This window comes from Notechis scutatus, chromosome 8 (genome assembly GCF_049901735.1).
Source record: "Notechis scutatus isolate UNSWTSFEM ecotype Mainland chromosome 8, rNotScu1.2, whole genome shotgun sequence".
NCBI lineage: Eukaryota > Metazoa > Chordata > Lepidosauria > Squamata > Elapidae > Notechis > Notechis scutatus.
This window is the reverse complement of record NC_142016.1, coordinates 9582926-9602137: the sequence shown is the minus strand read 5'-3', so window position 1 is coordinate 9602137 and position 19212 is coordinate 9582926. Positions and strand designations below refer to the sequence as shown.

General features: G+C 43.9%; 1 protein-coding gene across 1 annotated transcript in view; it reads right to left on the bottom strand.

Annotated features, from left to right (window-relative positions):
- The window catches only part of GRHL3 (grainyhead like transcription factor 3), a 56339-nt gene that overhangs the window by 17911 nt on the left and 19216 nt on the right, over nt 1-19212 (bottom strand). Inside the window, exons 2-10 of the mRNA XM_026675987.2 lie at nt 13649-13835; nt 12263-12324; nt 9851-10187; nt 7802-7875; nt 6557-6710; nt 6232-6343; nt 5513-5607; nt 4656-4814; nt 3143-3221 (exon numbers count right to left, since the gene is read on the bottom strand). Coding sequence (XP_026531772.1) covers nt 3143-3221; nt 4656-4814; nt 5513-5607; nt 6232-6343; nt 6557-6710; nt 7802-7875; nt 9851-10187; nt 12263-12324; nt 13649-13835 — 1259 coding nt within the window. The remainder of the gene's footprint in view (nt 1-3142; nt 3222-4655; nt 4815-5512; nt 5608-6231; nt 6344-6556; nt 6711-7801; nt 7876-9850; nt 10188-12262; nt 12325-13648; nt 13836-19212) is intronic.

Sequence of the window (19212 nt, the reverse complement as noted above, 5' to 3'; positions counted from 1 at the left end):
ATTTGAAAGCCTTCTGAAACCATTCTAAGAGCCATAGTGGTGCAATGGTTAGAATGCAGTATTTCAGGCTAATTCTGCCCACTGCCAGGAGTTCAATCCTGACCAGCTCAAGGTTGACTCAGGCTTCCATCCTTCTGAAGATGGTAGAATGAGGAGTCAGATTGTTGGGGGCAATAGGGTGACTCTGCAAACCACTTAGAGAGGGCTGTAAAAGCACTACGAAGTGGTATAGAAGTCTACGTGCTATTACTATTTCCTAGATGGCATTTTGGAGAATCCAAAGTTTGTTTGTAATATGCTCAACCCGATTCAAGATTGGTAAAATGTGCCTGCAGATTGTCCTATGAAAGGCAAGAAAACTTGTACTCAATTTTCTGGAAACAATCATTTCAGGAAGTCCTTCAAGAATTCATTACTAAACTGAGATCAAAATCAAGAAGATGGCAACCTCAATCCCCAGAAAGGCGAAGAAGAAGAAGAAGAAGAAGAAGAAGAAGAAGAAGAAGAAGAAGAAGAAGAAGAAGAAGAAGAAGAAGAAGAAGAAGAAGAAGAAGAAGAAGAAGAAGAAGAAGAAGAAGAAGAAGAAGAAGAAGAAGAAGAAGAAGAAGGGCAGAGAAGAGACGTGAGCAAAAGATGGAGGTCATGTTGATGGTCCCAAAACAAATCTCGAAGGACTATCTTTTCCTATATGACCCTCATGGTCAAATCATACATGTTCTTTATAGCCTCCCCATTTTTGGAAACCTGACTGGTGGTTACTGGAATGACAAGCCTTCAGGCTGTGGTGTCCATACAACGAAGCTCTTACTCCAGGGACTTTCCCCTGGCCCTTTTCTCTGCTACCTTGAAGGCAGAGAGGGCTAGGTAGAGTGTGCCAAGCCTTCCTTGTGGGCTTGGAGCAATCACAAGGCTCTTGAAACTAGTTCTAGCTGCTATTTTTTTTTTATCTTGGCGACCGTTCTTTTGCTTTTCTCCCTTTTGTAGTTTTTATGGCTGTTTTTATTTGACATCTTACTTATTATGTTTTGAAAATGGATTTGTTTTGTAAGCTTCCCAGAGGGCATGTGTCAACCTATGGGGTCTACATCTCATAGGTAAATAAATAAAACAGAATAAGCAAAGAGAAGGATTTTAAAATAGGACTTTAAATCTAGCTGGGCCTGGATCCTAGGTGGAATGAGCAAACTGTCCAGCAGACCTGGAGTCTATGGCCAGTCTCTTGGGCAGCTGGGAGTTACCAGAATTGCACTGATTTATCTAGAGGGCACCAGATCAGTCTAGCTGGACTAAGAATAGATGCTCTTGTTCATCTGTGCAACCCTAAAGCAACTGACTGCTGGAGCAGAGTCTTTTTAGACTGCAAATGTTGGTGCTGTTTCTATTCCCTGAATCCTTAAAAGCAGTTGGAAGCCAATCCATGGTCATCTTCTTTGCCACTTCTCTCAAATGCTGACAACATTGTGAACTCATCAAAACTCCATCAGCTGAGCCACAGAGAAATGCAAACCACAGGTTCTTCTAGACTTACAACCTTTTGCTTAGCGACCATTTGAAATTATGACCGTCCTGAATAAAGTGACTTACAACCAGTCCTTGCCTGTCTAACCATTGCAGCATCCCTAAGGCCATCAAAATTCAGGTGCTGGACCACCAACGTGGATTTAAAATGGTTGACACACCCTGGGGTCACGTGATTGCCAATTGCAACGCCCACAGAACTGGTAGTAAAACAAATTTTGAATCCCACCACTGCCGTGAACGTGCTCAATTGGAGAATCATGGTTTAATTAGGGCAATTGCTGGAATCCTAATACCCATTTGCAACCAGGCCATGTGAGTGGCCAGCTGGTGCATGCGGATGCACAGCCCACTTGTGAGCATTGTGGGCACTTGGGGCCTCACTTGCATGAGTGTTATGGACACTCTTGGCCCCACTCACATGAGCAGCAGCATATGTGCCTGCCCCTCCCACAAAACCACCCCCTCTTTCCCTCCTCCCCTCTATGGGCCATCAACCCATAAAGGTTGGGGAAGGTCTGCTCTAAAGGGAGGGAGGGAAGTGTGGGTTGCCAGACCGTGGGAACTAATGGGGCAGGGCGAGGCAGATGTTCCCACCAATGGAGAACCACTACGGAGCTTCGGTATTTCAAAGAGAAAGTTTGCCTTTCGTGCAATCCGAGGTCCATTGTCCCTAAGCTGTCTCAGTTGCTGAAAGAGATGGCAGGGTGAGACCACAAAGGCCCATATCTGATTCTGGAGTTGTGCAAAGTAGGAAAGCAGCTCAAAAAACATGAAGTGACAGGAGTTTCATTTCCCAGAAACTAGGGTGTCTCTGCAGAGTGTGGTTAAAAGCAGGGGTGGGATTCATATTTCTTAACAACTGGTTCTGTGGGTGTGGCCTAATTTGTGCATGTGGCTTGGTGGTCATGTGCCTGGATGGGCGTGGCTTGTATGTAAATATTATAAATATGTAAATATTGAATTTCTTATTAAAAAAGGCAGATTGAGTTGTTCACAGAATCACAGATTCACTCAGAGACCTACCTTTCTGCAATCTGCTGCCTGAGTCTGCACTGAAAAAATAAAAACTTCAGTCCTAAGGAAGGTTCAGCTCTGCTTTTAGATTAGCTAGAAAGCAAGAAATCCAACGATCTCCTGCTTTCTAGCTAATCTAAATCTCCTGGCACAGTAGAACAGCTGATGGTCAGGGGGAAAAAGAAGGAAAAATAGCAACTGAGCAGGCAAGTTTGATGGTGTGTATACCAGGTAAGGAGTGAGTGGGCGGGGAGGGGAGGGGCCAGCCAGTGGTGCAGTTTGCCGGTTCTCCGGACTGGGCAGAATCATAACAACCGGTTCTATAGAACTGGACCGACCAGGTAGAATTCCACCCCTGGTTAAAAGCATCAAGATGGTGGCCACGATGGAACAATTGAAGCTCTGTCCATTTTTTACATAGAACACAAGAATACATGAAGAGATTTCAGTTGACTGCTGTGGCTGCCATGTTGACTTTTTTTGACCATATCTTGCAGGCGTCTCTGATGGTCACCATCCCTGCAGCTTCCTCTTCTTGGCCCAGGACCAACCCATCAAGGCTCCTTTCCAAACAGTTTGAAGGGGCCGCTATTCCGCTTGTACTCACCGTTATTATTGGCATCCAAGCATTTTCCTTTCCTCCTGAACTGTTTGCGTTCATCATCCCGCATTTTCCTCTCTGCCCCCTAGAAAAGGAGAGAAGCCACAACCTCACTCTCACATCCATGGCTGCTAAGGGTAGACCTACAAACATTTTATTTTTCATGTAATGGTGTGTGGGAATGACCTCGGGAGACTGAAGAGATGCTGCCAAGAGGGACTGCCAGAGGAATGGTCAGATAAGAGGGAGCATGGCCCACAACTGCACAGTGGGTGGAACAAGAGAGTCAGACCCTCCTTAAGTTCTCAGGCTCTAAAAGTGGCAGCAGGCGACTTGCACTTTCAGGCTGAGAAGTTCTGTTAATGTAGCTTAACAATAAATTAAATTTAGCTTATCTGGCTGCGTTTCCTGTGGTCTGCCTTGTAAGGCCATGGCATGTGAAATGATATTTGTCCACCATGACACCTGGATCTAGAGATGGGTCTTCAGCTGTTCTGACCAGTTCTGGAGAACCGGTAGTGGAAATTTTGAGTAGTTTGGAGAACCAGCAAATCCCACCTCTGACTGGTCCCGCCCCCATCTATTCTCTGCCTCCCGAGTCCCAGCTGATTGGCTGGGTCTTCTTTGGTTGCACTGCACAGCAGAACGGAGCTGGAAAGCAGGTTAGTGGGGTGGAGTGGGGAAGGGATGGAGATTTTGCAGTATCTTCCCCTGCCATGCCCACCAAGCCATGCCCACTAAGCCATGCCCACCAAGCTACACCCACAGAACCGGTAGTAAAAAAAAAATTGAATCCCACCACTGCCTGGATCTAATAGGTCAAGAATGAGTCCTCTGACCATGCATAATCCTTGACTGAACATGTGCCCTGCCTCTCTCAATCTTCAGGTGCCCCACTCTACCAGTAGATTTATTCCAAGACCTGGACCCTGCATTGCGGTCTCTCCACCTTCTTCCTTCTTTCTATTGCTCTTGCTGATTCATCTCTCTCTTCCTTCTTCTTCCCATCCCTGCACCCAGCTGCCTACCAATTAGATTTGAGAATAAGGATGGGGTTTCCCCCACCCTCGAACATAATTGCTTCATGGGGTAGGGGGCTGATCTGGATTGTGATGGTGGGGAAAGATAGAGAGAGGTATCTTTATCCTTTGCCCTCAACTATCACCTTCAAACTTGGGACAATGGGGTGGGATGGGAATTCCAGTCATGCCAATGAGTCCTTGCTCTCTAGGCTTAATTGGGGGGTTGGGGAGAGGCTGTTGGACATATTGCAAAACCTCAAGCCAGAAGGTCCTCTTGTTCATCTCTAAATCTCCTCGGACCCCAAATTTGGCACTTTAGCTCTTGCTTGCAAAGTTTTTCTCCAAAACACTTTGTGTTCAAGAAACAACACAGGGTGACCCCTGGCTGCCCTGAGGCTTTCCACACACACACACACAAACACACACACAAACACACACACACACACAAACACACACAGCCCGTGCACAACATTTGCCAAAGGCTCCCCTTACTCTACCTTATCACAAAATATTTTGATCTGGCAGACAGCTCGGTGGACCAGCCGGTTTGTGCCAGTGCTGTAGTCATAAGTGTCGATCTGGAGGTTCAGTGGGACACCTTTCACGCCTTTTTGAGAGGAGAAGTCCGTGCTCAGGCAGTTCACGCCAATAAACACCTGCAAAAGCAAATGGAAAGCATGATGGTTCCAGCTCCATTGTAGCCTTGAAAGAGGCGGGGTCACCTGAAGTTTTAGGGGTGTCCAATGGGTGGGTTGGTGTTATTGCAATGGGCCAGACTAACTGCTCAGAGAAGCCATTCCTAACCCAGGTGTAAGTCAAAAGATCAATGTAACCCCCAAAAGGACCCAAAGGAGAGATGATTGAAAATGGGTTGGTTCAAAGTGCTATTTTCCAAAATCTCTACCCAATTTATGGGTATAAAAATTAGGTGGGCCATTTTTCCAAATTTCTTCAGGCAAAGGAGAAATTCTCCAACCATTTCTCAAGGGCTTCCTTGAGACAGGACTTCCTCTTCAGGGTGACAATAACACAATGACTTAAAAATGATGAGAGGAGAGTTGATTTCTCTTGCAAATATTGAATGGGATTTAATGTGGGAAGACAGGAAGACAGGACGGTGCTGGTGGGATGGCGGTCCAGAGAAAGTCAGGGCATTAACACACAACTCTTGGGCCCATCACTACACACCATACCACTCCACTCATGTGAATTTCTTCTAGATAATTTTCTACTTTAAATAATTTTCTAAACCAAATTCTTTTTTATTAAATTAACTAAGAGACAGTTTTTAAAAATGCAGGATAATTTTTCTGCCTGGTATTAGAAGGTACTCTTGTTGATGTTTCAAGCCTACCTTTGCTTCTTCAGCGATATTCCAGACAAAGGATAAGGCATTGTAAGCTACCTCTTCAATATGCTGCACAGTATTGAAATTTTCTTTACAGTCAGCTAAAAGAGACAAAAAAACATTTCTTTTATTTCTTTAATTGACCAGGTATAGTTACTTAACTATCGATACCTTAAAAAGATGTGATAACTCCATATTTACTCCTCGGAACTACTCCTAAACTTTCTTCTGGACTCAGTGGCCAAGATCTAGGATAGTTCTACCTCCATCCAACCTTCCACACATCTTAAGAGCTATTCTGACCATGGATGTTACAAGAATGGCCATAGTCTATCCCAGGTGATAAATGAAATTCTTGGCCTTCTCCATCATCTCCATAAACAGCTGGAGGAGGAGGAGATCATGGAGGTGGGCAATACAATCACAGTGGGAAATGGTCTGCTTCGCAGCCGCATGGACCTGAAGCAGCTCACATAAAGTCTACCAGATTAGTTGTCCCAAAGGAGCTTTTTTCAGACTGAAGAAGCTTCTTGGATGAGAAGCAAAATGTCTTCAAGGAAAAACAAAGTCCAGTTGCCTTTTGGAAAAGCACCTTTGGGAAAACCATGACCTGGATGACTGAGTATATCTCCATAGGCATCAGATTAGTTGTTTGGGAGAGAGCCCTCCTATCCATTTTTTGTTCTGTCCTGGACAAGAAACCCTGAAGTAGTTATACTCCATACCAACATCGATGACTCTCTGTTTTGCTGTCGGTTGGCGCGAATGCCAGTGTTTCCAGAACTTGAGCTGTTCCATTGGAATCTTCTCATTGTCGAAAACTACCATCACCACACTCTGGAAAAAGGGAAGGAAGTCCACATAGACTCTGTTAACTTCTACAAAGGGCTTATTTGTAAATTCACTTGCAAAACCAAAACCAACTTTGGAGTAACATTTCAGGATTGATAATGACTTCAGAAATCTTAATGGCTATTGGCTGGAATAGCTCTGATAATGAACCCTGCAGAGGCTATGTTTTTGGCGGATGCTCAGCCGCATGTCACTTACCTTCACTTTGTTTGAGGACAAGTGTAAACATTTGGCGTCTCCGACAGTCCTCAGAGTCACCGGGTAGAACTGTCCTTTGTTGAGGTATGCCATGGGTGAGTCACCTGCCTTGATATGAATAGCTTTGGGAGATCCCAAAGTGTATTCAAAGTCACTGGAATGGAACCATTGAAGAAACAGAAAGGGATTTTACTTGGTAAAACACAAAAGGAATCATTTCAGAGCCAACTTGGTTTTCTTCAATGTTATAGTTACACCAATATAACGAGACTACAAAGCTGGACAGATCCCAATTCAGGTACTACCTAGAACCCTCTTCCACTAATCAATAGGGAAGGTTTTAAAACAGCATCAATCAACAACTCATCCATCTTCAACTCTGCTCTGATGTGTTTAATTATGTTCAAAAAAAACCACTGCAATAGAATAATAGAACAGAATAACAGAGTTGGAAGGGCCTTGGAGGTCTTCTACTCCCAACTCCTGCTCAGGTAGGAAGCCCTGTACCATTTCATTCAAATGGTTGTCCAATCTCTTCTTAAAAGCTTCCAGTGTTGGAGCATCCAAAAGCTTCCAGTGTTGGAGGCAAGTTGTTCCACTGATTAATTGTTCTAACTATCAGGAAATTGCTCCTTAGTTCTAAGTTGCTTTTCTCCTTGATTAGTTTCCACCCATTGCTTCTTATTCTGCTTTCAAGTGCTTTGGCGCATACTTGAGAATTGCCATGAGGGACTCTGTGCCTGTTGTCTCATTCTTTGCTATGAACTGGTCTCCAATGACAGGAACATTGTGTTCCTAGGCTGACCCTTCTCCTTGGATCTTTCTCATCAAAACACTACCATTTTGCAAATTGTACAAATTGTGAAATGGTAGTGTTTTGATGAGAAAGATCCAAGAAGGGACAACCTAGGAACACAATGTTCCTGTCATTGGAGACCAATTCATTCCTAATAGCTGCAAAGCTCCAGGATTTCAATTAGAAAAGTGAGTTGGAGAAATTTTGGATTCACAACAGCTGAACTGAAAATAAATTAGCTCCATCTCTGTATGGAGCCACCATTGTAGGTTCATGGAAATGCAACACCAATTCAGGAGAACTCCCCAACTCTTCTCAACATTTAGGAAAGAAGGATCACCATGTGCACCAATGTAGGAAGTGCTTGGTTGTTGTTGTTTTAAAAAAATATAGCTTATTTTTTTCTCTATTGACGATTAAATAGTCCAGGAGAAAATCTTCACACTTACGTCTTGCCATCACTGATGGAATAACCTTCTGAACATGGAGCTTCTGCCTTCAAAATATCATTGAATATCAAGGACTGCAAAGAACAAAACCAGAACAGTTTGGTGTGATTTGATTTGATTTTGTATGTATGTATTATATATGTATATATGTATTTTGAAGCCTCCCCTGCTGCCTTAGATCAGGGGTCTTCAAACTTGGCAACTGTAAGACTTTTGGAATTCAACTCCCAGAATTCCCCAGCCAGCATAGGTAATTCTGGAAGTTGAGGTCCACAAGTCTTAAAGTTGCCAAGTTTGGAGGTCCAAGGTAAACTGGGTAGACAGATATCTAGCAGATGAATCTTTGTGTGGGGGAGCAAAGTATCAAGAAAAAAAGCACCATCCCCTTAACTATCTCAGGCAGCTACTAAACAAGTAGGACAGCATGGCAGACCAAGCAGGAACCACCCTGTACCCAGAACCACACAATCCGCCCTTGAATACCAGAGTGCTATTTTTTACAACCTCCAGAACAAGTTTTTAGAAACAGAGAGAGTGGAAGTGGCTATGGGTTAGATCAGTGTTTGCCAAACTTGGCAAGTTTAAGATATGTAGACATCAACTCCCAGAATTCTCCCGCCAGCTATGCTGCCTATGGAATACTTAGAGCTGAAGTCCACAACTCTTAAAGTTACCAGTGTTGAAAAACTCTGTGTTACATGCAGAAGGAGGACGTTTTTGTCAGAAAAAGACTTACCAAACCCATCCTAATCCAAAGCACATCTTAGCTAGCAATCTGCTTATGAACTAGAAGCAAATATGAAAACACTCTGGGTTTAGATGGAAAGTGGTTGTACACCCATGAGAATAGTCACTATTTTCCCCAGACATTCCCACCACAGCTTTCCCCTGTCTTGTGTTGTCTAAAGGTGTTGGAATAGAAATTCCATCAGCAACCAGACCCCAAAAAAGGATTTCTGTGAGCTACTGTCCAATACAAATGGAGAACCAGGTTGGGGCAGTTGTGCTAATGTTTGAAATAGGAGATCTTTCTTTGATCTCCAGGAAACCTTCCTTTGGTTCTCAGCTACATTTGCAAAGATGTTGCTAAGATATTTTTTAATTATGCTTGGTCCATAAAAGGTGGTGTCCCAATGGAAGAACACCAAAAAAGCTTGGTGTGGATTGTTTTGCATTCTGAAACCTATCCAGCTTTCTTTAGATCCAGGACTGGATGAGGATAAAGAGAAGAGCAAGCAAGGCAAGAGAAAGCTCACACAGAACATTAAGCCATTAACCATGGTTTACAAGCATCTCTTTTGAGAGTTCCATTCCATATGATTTCACAGCCCATAAAGTCCATAAAGGTTGTCTATCCTTGAGCCAGGATGAAAGGAAACAAATCCCATCACGATTCTAAGTCAGTAATTGCTAAAGGTGAACCAAGCCTCTATAATTTCCTGTTTCTCAACTCTTTCACACTGGCAAACTCTAATGGGAAAGAGTGATTTGGAAATAAGCTGTAGCCATTGAACAATATGGATAACAATAGGGAAGAAGTCTATTTAAGGAACAACTGACATCATCCCCACCACCACCAAACTCTATTCCATCCTGCTGAATTTTTGTGACAGCTGACTTTGTATGAAGGGACACTCCTTTGAACGCCTAATTACCCCAATCTGTGCTGCTCCCATTTATACCATGCATGTCACATCCTGCACAGAAGTGGGCAGAACCACACAGTTTGGCTCCAAGCCAGGTGGCTGACCAAGCTGAGGTGGCCCTCCCTCAGATTCACCAAACATTCTGGATTTCAAAACAAGCTGGATTTTATTCCATCTATTAATATATAGTTTCCCCAACTTCCCCAAACCTGGTGTCTTCCAGATGTGCTGCATTATAGTTTGTATAACCACCAGCTGTGATGGTTGGTGATGCTGGGGATTGTGCTCCAGTACATCTGGATGCCATGTGGTTAGAGAAGCATGGCTTATGGGTGTCACTGTTATCCCCTGCAGACCACCATTGAGTGATAACATCAAACAAGGATTTTGCATAAATTCTGACCTCCTCGGGGTCCTCTTTGAAGGTGCTGTCTGGCTGCCATCTCTGTTGGGGTGGAGCCACGTGGATGGAGTCAAAGAGGGAATTAAGCGAGCCATTGTCATACATGTCTCCTGAAGTAATCATATAGTTCTCAGGATTGCTCTCCAGTTTGCTGGGACCTGGAGGTAGAGCTGGTGGCTTGTGAGGAGAAGAGATGCCCTCAAAGGCTAAACCGTTCTTCTTGGGCAAGTCCAGATATTCTTGGTTCACTGAAACATTTTCAGCCAGAAGCTTCATGAGCTGAGCAGAACCTTCAAAAGAAGAAATCTCTGGTTCGTATTCCATCCCATGGCAATGCCTAAAAGAGAAGGAAGGACCAAGCAAAATAATTTAGCAACATAAGGCCAACAGAAGGATCTTTAATACAGGAATCTACAGAGTGGGAGCTTACCAGAACTAACCATATCTCAATTTGGTAACTATAATCAGAACTTGATCAGATTATCCTTTTGTTTTAATTCTGCTGAATGGAAAACCGTTTGCGTTGCTACCTAATCGCTTTCCCCAAACTCTCTGCAAGGGAAGGATGGAGAATCCACGGCTTTCCAGAGACAGCTCCGCTACAACTCTCAGAATTCTGAGTGGAGCTGGTACAAGTTGTAGTCCAGCAACATTTGGAAGACTGTAGGCTAGGGATCTCCAACCTTGGCAGCTTTAAAACTTGTGGACTTCAGCTCCCAGAATTCTCCACTCCCAGAATCTGGGAGTTGAAGTCCGCAAGTCTTAAAGTTGCCAAGGTTGGAGACCTTTGCTGTAGAATATTCAGAAAGTTCCTCTTTTCCTGCTGCAGAAGATTCAAAAGATTTTGCTGTCCACCATCTTGTTAATAATAATTATTTCAGTGCCAAGCCAATTCTGCCTTCTTCCACAGTTCAGTTCTTTCTCCAACCAAAGGTTCCAGTTGTTTAGTCTTCTAGCTTGGCCTAGCAAACAACCAACCTACCAACTGCTTATCTTCAATTTTCCATGCAGTTGTTCAGAAGCAGATGTAAAGCACAAAGCTAAAGGGCACTCAGAGTCCAAAGTGATACAGCCTATTGAGACTCTCCAGGAGAAATTCTCTGGAAAGCATGGATGCCCAGAAGGAAGAAAGGAAGGATATAAATTGTTTTGAAAGAAAAAGAAAGTTGTTTATCAACCTTATACTCCCTGCTGCTGTTCCTAGTTCTTGTTGGCCTTAGCTATCTAGGGGCATCCTATTGAGATTCAAGCCTTAACCAAGAAAATAGCATTACAGATTCAGATGATCTACAAGGTCCCTTCCAACTCTGTTAATCTATTAATCTATAATCTTTGTACCCATCAAAAGTGGCACTCTAAAGTCTGCCTCTGTAATGGCGTGTGAGAATGATCTTGGGAATGTGGAGAGAAGGGATGCTGCCTAAGGGATGATGAGATAAGAAGCTGTAGCCAGCCTCTGCATAATAAGCAAAGAAAATAACCTCGCTAATTTCTCAGGCTATAATAGCAATGGTGGGAAATTTGTACTATCAGGCTGCAAAATTCTGTTACACAGTCTTCCAAGAAAGTGGAATTAGCTGATCAGATTCTGCTTCCTGTTCAGTCTACCTGGAAAGGCTGAACACAAACTTGTTCCTATTGTATAAACTCATTTCAGAAAAACTAAGACTACTCTTCCATCTTCCCCAACCATCATGGGATCTGTCTCCCTCTCCTTTAAGGATAACTTGAGATGTCCTTCTAAGCATGCAGTAACCACCTTTGTCTCATATCTGAGCAGAGACTGCCTCTTTCTATAATTTTGCAGTGGCTGCCCATGGTTTCTGAATCCTCTTTCCCTACTAGGGATAGCAAATGGTGTCCCATCAGTGTTGCCGAACTACAGCATCCAAGATCCCTTGCAATTAGGCCTGCATGGTAGGACTGCTGGGCATTCAAATTCAGCAGCACCTGGCAAGCCAGACAGGTTGTTAGTATACATCTTCTGGAAGCCTAGTAAAGCTTTTCAAAACAACTTGTTGGGTGCGATAACTAGTATTTTTTATTTGATCCTAGTCCAGAGATGGGAGCAAGATAGGAAGAAGCCAACCTACAACTCGGCTTTCTGCTGCATCAGGGCCATTCATGTAAGAGGCAAACACAGACCCCCATAGGCATGTGAGTAGTTTTTTCAGCCCTGCTTTGTTCACCCCCAACCCCCAAATCTGTCATAACTTGTAACCTAATAAGACAATGTGGAGTCCAGCCCTCCCATTGTCTTCACCTGCTGACACACCTTCCAATTATTTTTTTGAACTAAAGAAACAGATGTTTTGTAGCGTGGATTTATGAAGTCCACATTTGCTAGAAATAATAGGGATTTTCCCCCCTCCCTCAAGCAGTTTACAAAAAGGGGCAGATATTTTTTCTTACCTCTTCCCAACTTCACTGCGCCCTGGTGTTCCAGATGGAAGGATTCGCTTTTCTTTTGGGACCTAGCAAAGGAGGAAAAACAATGAAAAATAAACGTGGCCTGCAGATCAGGATGATGTTCCAGGTTGAATCTCTATTGTCTAATCCAGGAGTGTCAAATCCGATTTCATTGAGGGCCGCATCAGGGTTGTGTTTGAACTGGGGGGAGGGGGCAAGGTGGATGTGGCCAGCTCGACATCACTCCTGTCGGAGGCACCTGTGGTGGCCCGATTGTTCTGCCAGCAAAAACAGACTCTCAAGCAGAGGTGGGAATTCTACTGGTTTGGACTGGTTCTATAGAATCGGTTGTTATGATTCTGTGCAGTTCGGAGAACCGGCAAATCGTGCCCCTGGCTGGCCCCGCCCCTTTCCACCCAGTCAGTCCTTATCGCATGCATGCCTGACATCACTGACTGCGTTCTCCTCTGCTCAGTCGCTCCTTAGGGTATTTCTTTCCCCGCTCCCAACGATCAGCTCTGCTGATGATCAGCTGTGCTGGGATCCCCCTCACTGTCTCACTGCTTCACCCAGGAGACTTCCCTGAGGCCCAGGAGGCAAAAAGGGGCACGGGGTGGGGATGACCAGAAGGGAGCTGCACCGCACCCCACCCCGGCTCCATTTTTAGCCTTCCCGGGCCCCAGGGAAGCCTTCTGGGAGCAAATTGCCCTTCCAGGAGGCTTCCCTGAGGCCCAGGAGGCCAAAAAAGTGGGGGGGAGGGTGTGTGTGCTGCAAAAAAAGAAGCAGCCATGCCCACCCAGCCAACAGAACAACCCACGCCCACAGAACTGGTTGTTAAAAAATTTGAATCCCACCCCTTGTTCCCAAGCTCCGTTTTCAGCTGCCACAGCCTCCTGCAACCCTCTGCCAGGGAAAACGGAGTTTGGGAGGCCATCCTGTTTCCAGGGCAACTCTGAAGTCCAGATCTAAGTACCCCACAGGCCGGATTCTTCCCCCAGGCCTTGACTTTGACACCCTGGTTTAATCTCAATGGCTGACAAAAATGCATTTAACCTAGTGACCAAATTAATCAAGTTTTCTAGTTTGTGCAATACCCTCAGCTATAAATACAAATCAGATGGTCTGGATTTGCATGACACTCTAAGGCAGTGTTTCTCACATGACAACTTGAAGATGTGTGGATTCCTCAGACAGCATTTCCCATTCCCTTGAAGTTAGCAAGGTTGAGAAATGCTCTCGAGGTTGAGAAATACTGCTTTAGCATCATGTTTATTTGCAACGATAGAAATGACTTCTGTTCAGTGGGGATCTGACAGGCTTGCTATGGCAGCCATTTTGTGGGTTCACCCACCAGATTCTCCTAATCCCTACACCGAATGTTCTTCATACCATATAATAGTCGTAGAGGAGACTCAGGGCGGCTACGCTGTCATCATCCCCATTTACTCTCATCATGGCCTTGGTGGCCGCTGTTAGAGGATTCTCCAGGTAACTCTTCCAAGCTTCGTCTTCGTTCATATAGGAGTACTTCTGCAAGCCCATCGCATCGTTTTTCAGAAGTCGCACAGACATGAAGCTGAATGGGAATACAAATGGGCACATTGTATTGAGACATTTCTTTGCAACTATCGGTTTTAGCAAAATACATAGAAAATTACAACACTCACATCAGTTCAATACACCCGCTCTAATATGAGCAGCGGTATTTGTCAAGGTGTGCTTTCATATTTTCCTTGCATGTTGTCTTGTTAAGTTGTTTCGTTTTACATGTTTGTCTTCATCGGACAACGAAAATTAGATTTTATCTTCTAAATTAGACTGATTTAGTTGGATTAAGAAGGGCGTAATGAATCCAGCTCTAATTTGAAGCTCTAAGTGAAATGTTATTACTACTTTACAATGCCTATAATATTCCACACTTGGAATATTGCATTCAGTTTTGGTCACCACGATATAAAAAAGATGTTAAGGCTCTAGAAAGCATGCAGAGAAGAGCAACAAAAATGATTAGGAGCCTGGAGGTTACAACACATAAAGACCAATTGCAGTGTCTAATGAAAAGAAGGTTGACACACTAGCAATGTTTCAATATCTTAGGGGCTAAGATAAAGAAGAGGGGGTCAACTTATTCGCCAAAGCATGTGAACAAGAAGGAATGGATGAAAAGTAATCAAGGACAGATACAACTAAGGAGAAATTTCCTGATTGTGAGAATAAATAAATCAGTGGAACAGCTTGCCTGAAGAAGCTGTGGGCGCTCCATCACTTTAAGAAGAGATTGGACAGTCATGTGTCTGAAATAGTTTATATAGAATCTCCTGCTTTAACAGAGGGTTGGACTAAAAGATTTCCAAGATCCCTTCCAACTCTGTTATTCTGATTAACTTTGCAATATAAGATGTAATGGGTCAAATCTCCCACCAAGAGTCACATCAGCCTCTAGATTGTTTCCAAGGGGAAGAGGAACCAGAAACACAATTTTAGGTGGCTCTTTACATCAAAGTTTTTGGGATCTTGTGTTGAGATACAAAGAACTGAATAGGTTAATAAAATGAGTAACTCAATTTTCGGTCTGTTCTCATCCCCTCCTTTGCTTGCCCGTTCCTGCATTTTCTCACAGTCATAGATTATGCAATTTGTTGTGTTTTTATTGTTTCACCTTTTAATTGCGAGATGCCCTAGGAGTTCTAGATGGGTGGGATTTTATTATTGGTTAAAAACAAACAAGCTATTAGTGAAAGTTAAGACTTTGTCCTGAAAGACAGTCTGGATCCAAATTGGGTGGCTGTGGCTCCCTTTTGGAAAAGCACCTGAACTAATAGTAAATCTGTTTAGCAACAATGACAAACCGAAGACATTTCTGTCATGTCTTTCAGTAAAAGAACTTTCAAGATGTGTAGGCTAAAACAAACTACAGCAACAAAAGAAGTGATTAATGACTCCACCAGCAGTCAGAAGAGACAGACAATAAATTTTATCTGCCTCAAATCCACGCAAGAGGTCACAATTAAAATAGCACTCAAGGGTTATTCACGGAAATCTTAAAGAATAAAGCTGGGGTTTGCAAAAGAATTGGAAAAATAAAGCTAGTATAAAATACAAACCGTTCTTGAGGAATAAAAAATTACAGTTAAAGCGCCAAACTCAAGAAGGCTCTGTCTCTGTTAACTGCCTAATTCTAGAAGAAGGTCTCTAATGACAATTAAAATAGTAGACAGTTTTTATGTACTGCATAATGTTTTAGATCAAAGCCAAGTTGAATTGCGCTCAGGAAAAAATCTGACACCCCTATTGACAAAATACAAGAGGAATGTCCCTTCTTCCCTCATGTTTTCTTTCTTTCTTTTAATCATCCCATCCCCAAAAACTCAAATCACAACCAATTTCTGGCAGCCACTTCCAAGGACCACAGTTTTCCAATCTTGTTCTAGAGTAGGTCTTCCCCCTGACTTGACTACTGGTTCTTCTCACTCTTGCTTGCTGTTCAGGTGAAGATTGTGCTTGGACACTGATACCCTCTGTAAGTTTTTTAGATGTTCTCGGGTTCCAACCTCCTGGGTTTTTTTTGGGGGGGGGTCTTCTCTCTTTTGGGAAGCTGTGGCTCAGTTTCTCTCTTTCACACCCTCTTTGAGTTAATTGCATCGTAATGTGATTACATGGAGAGCCGACTATGACATTCTCATGATGCAATTATTAATCTGAACAAAAGACCTGAAACAATTCCTGCAAAATGTTTTGAAATGCAAAAGAGAGGGGGAAAGAGATGCGCTCCGAATGGCCTAACACCCTTGCTTTTGCTTTGCCAAGTCTCCAGGTGATTATTCCATTCCTGGGATTTGCATTTCTCCTCAAAGGCACAGGATGATCCTGCAGCATAAAAAAAGGCTAGCAGCTATGAAATGCACCAGTGCTCTGAATAAGACTCCTGTCCTGTCTTCTGAAAAACCTCCAAGAGGAAGAGGATTAAAATGTTCAATATCTCTGGCACGATCCAGTACAGGTAGTCCTTGACGTACGATCACAGTTCAGCCCAAACTTTCTGTCGTTCAGTAAGACAGTTAAGTGAATTTTGCCCCCTTTTATGACCTTTCTAGCCACAGTCCTTAAGTGAATCACTCCGGTTGTTAAATGAGTAACCCACTGGCTGAGTGAATCTGGTTTCCCCGTTGACTTTGCTTGTCAGAAGGTTGCAAAAGGGGATCAGGTGAGCCGCCCAGGACACTGCAACCGTCATGAATATGAGCCTGTTGCCAAGCGTCTGAATTTCGATCACGGGACCACAGGGAGGCTGCAACGGTCCTATGTGTGAGAAATGGTCATAAGACACTTTTTTCAGTGTCATTATAACTTTGAATGGTCACTAAATAAAGTGTTATAAGCGAAGACTACCTGTGTTTTATAATCTCCTTGGGTCCTTGGATGGCTAGGGGCTGCGTGTAATTTTCTTTTGACTGGCTGTGAGTCTCAGAAGATGAAGCAATGACTCCAACAGGTGCACCATCTCAGGTACATGGACACTTCTTGGACAGGGTTGTGTTTCTTATTCTTTCTCTAACACGCGCACACACACAACACACACTCTTTCTTTCTCTCTCTCTCCCTCCCTCCCTCTCTCCCTCCTCTCTCTCCCTCCCTCCCTCCCTCTCCCTCCCTCCCTCCCTCTCTCCCTCCCTCTCTCTCTCTCTCCCTCCCTCTCTCTCTCCCTCTCCCTCTCCCTCCCTCCCTCCCTCTCCCTCCCTCCCTCCCTCTCCTCCCTCTCCTCTCCTCCCTCTCTCTCCCTCCCTCTCTCTCTCCCTCCCTCCCTCCCCTCTCTCCCTCCTCCCTCTCTCCCCTCCCTCCCTCTCTCTCTCCCTCCTCCTCCCTCTCTCCCTCCCTCCTCTCTCTCCTCCCTCCCTCTCTCTCTCCCTCCTCCCTCCCTCCCTCTCTCTCTCCCTCCCTCCCCCTCTCCCTCCTTCTCTCTCCCTCCCTCCCTCCCTCTCCCTCCCTCCCTCCCTCTCTCCCTCCCTCTCTCTCTCTCCCTCCCTCTCTCTCTCCCTCCCTCCCTCTCCCTCCCTCTCCCTCCCCCTCCCTCTCCCTCTCTCCCTCCCTCTCTCTCTCCCTCCCTCCCTCCCTCCCTCTCTCTCTCCCTCCCTCCCTCTCTCTCTCTCTCTCTCTCTGAATTTTTGTGCTGGTTTTTTTTTTAATGGTGTTAAGGTCTCAGTATTTTCTGGCACAACTCTCCATGTTTGCACACTTCATTTTTAAAAAATAGCAAGAATCCAGGCTGCTGACTTCGAACTACAACAGTAAAAGGGGCAGGTGGGGAGCTTAAAAAGGGGATCTCAGATTCTGCATGCAGCCTTGGGGCTGCAGTTTGCCCATCCCTGGATTACTGCGATCTGTTAATTAATGGGGCCACCCTTGAAGAAGGTGCAGACACACTGGCAGGTGCAGAAGATGGCAACATTCAATTTTATGTGGAACCACCCAGGATCCTCCTTTGTTCTCACTAAATTGAGCTTCATTTCTGGAGTCAGTTCAAAACTGCTGGTTTGGGCTGATGAAGGTCCATCTGGAATCTCTGAATCTAAATTTACCCTCTCCAAACAAAAGTTCTCCACCTATTTCAGATCATGATCGCTAGAACTGCAATATCCACACAACTGGAGGGCAACTGATAACCGAAACCAGACCTACAGAGTAGAGTGTGATTTAATTTACTATATTATCAGATCTTCCATGGAAGCTTTTCACTGGCGTGATTCTCCATTTAACATAGAACGGGGAAACAGTCTTTGGGAAATGGTTCCTGGTCTTCTAAGATGTGTACTAGACAGGACTGCCTGACACCCACATGCAAGAGAAACACTTTCCTACTTGGCCCTTTAAATATTCCAAACATGATGCCCAAATGTTTTGGTTTACAATCTTCGTATGTCTTCATCTTACCATGAAAGCTAATACAATTTGTCTGAAGAACACCACATTTGGGTTACAAGTTTTATATGGCAGGAAGTTTCTTTCTTTCTTTCTTTCTTTCTTTCTTTCTTTCTTTCTTTCTTTCTTTCTTTCTTTCTTTCTTTCTTTCTTTCTTTCTTTCTTTCTTTCTTTCTTTCCTTCCTTCCTTCCTTCCTTCCTTCCTTCCTTCCTTCTTTCTTTCTCTCTCTCTCTCTTCCTTCCTTCCTTTCCTTCTTTCCTTCCTTCCTCCCTCCTTCCCTTCCCCCCTCCCTTCCTGTTTCTTCCTGGTTCCAAGGAAGTCATGGAATTATATTTCCCTCACTTATATGTCCATTTCTGCCGGACCCTTTTAGGCCCCCGCCATAGAAGAGAGAAGAGTAAACCCATTAGAGAGTCCTTGAGGATTAATGAATGGAATCAATTAGACTGCTCATCTTTGTACTTGTTTATTGTTCTTCTCTTCCACTATATCTAATCCAAAGCCTGGGGTACTTTGCTTTCTTTACTTCAGATGTCCAGATTGTGTGGGGCATTGCTTATGTTGTCACAAGGAGTATCGGAAACACGAACTTGCAGAACTGGGAACTGTCCAGTACTTTGTAGAAGTGGAAATACAAAAGGTGTATGAATAAAACTTCATCCAACGAAGATTTTTTTTCTAGCTTTTAGGGATTGGGACTAACTGGGACATAAGAATGGGGAACAAAAGAAGAGGGAACCCTAAAGAGGAATACTTTTTTTTACTGCAAATTTGATTGCAGGTTTCATTTTTATTAAAAAGGATACACAACTGTTAAAGGCATTAAGATTCTGGTATCTCTTATTCTGGTTCACACAGGGTTTATTAACTAAATCACAGTTAGCTGGACATACCTGGTAAGTTTTAAACCAGGGTAGGTTTACTCTAAGCCAGGAGTTTCCAAACTTCAGAAACTTTAAAGCTTTTGGATTTCAACTCCCAAAATTCTGGGAACCGAAGTTCATAAGGCTTAAAGTCACCAAGTTTGGAAACTCCT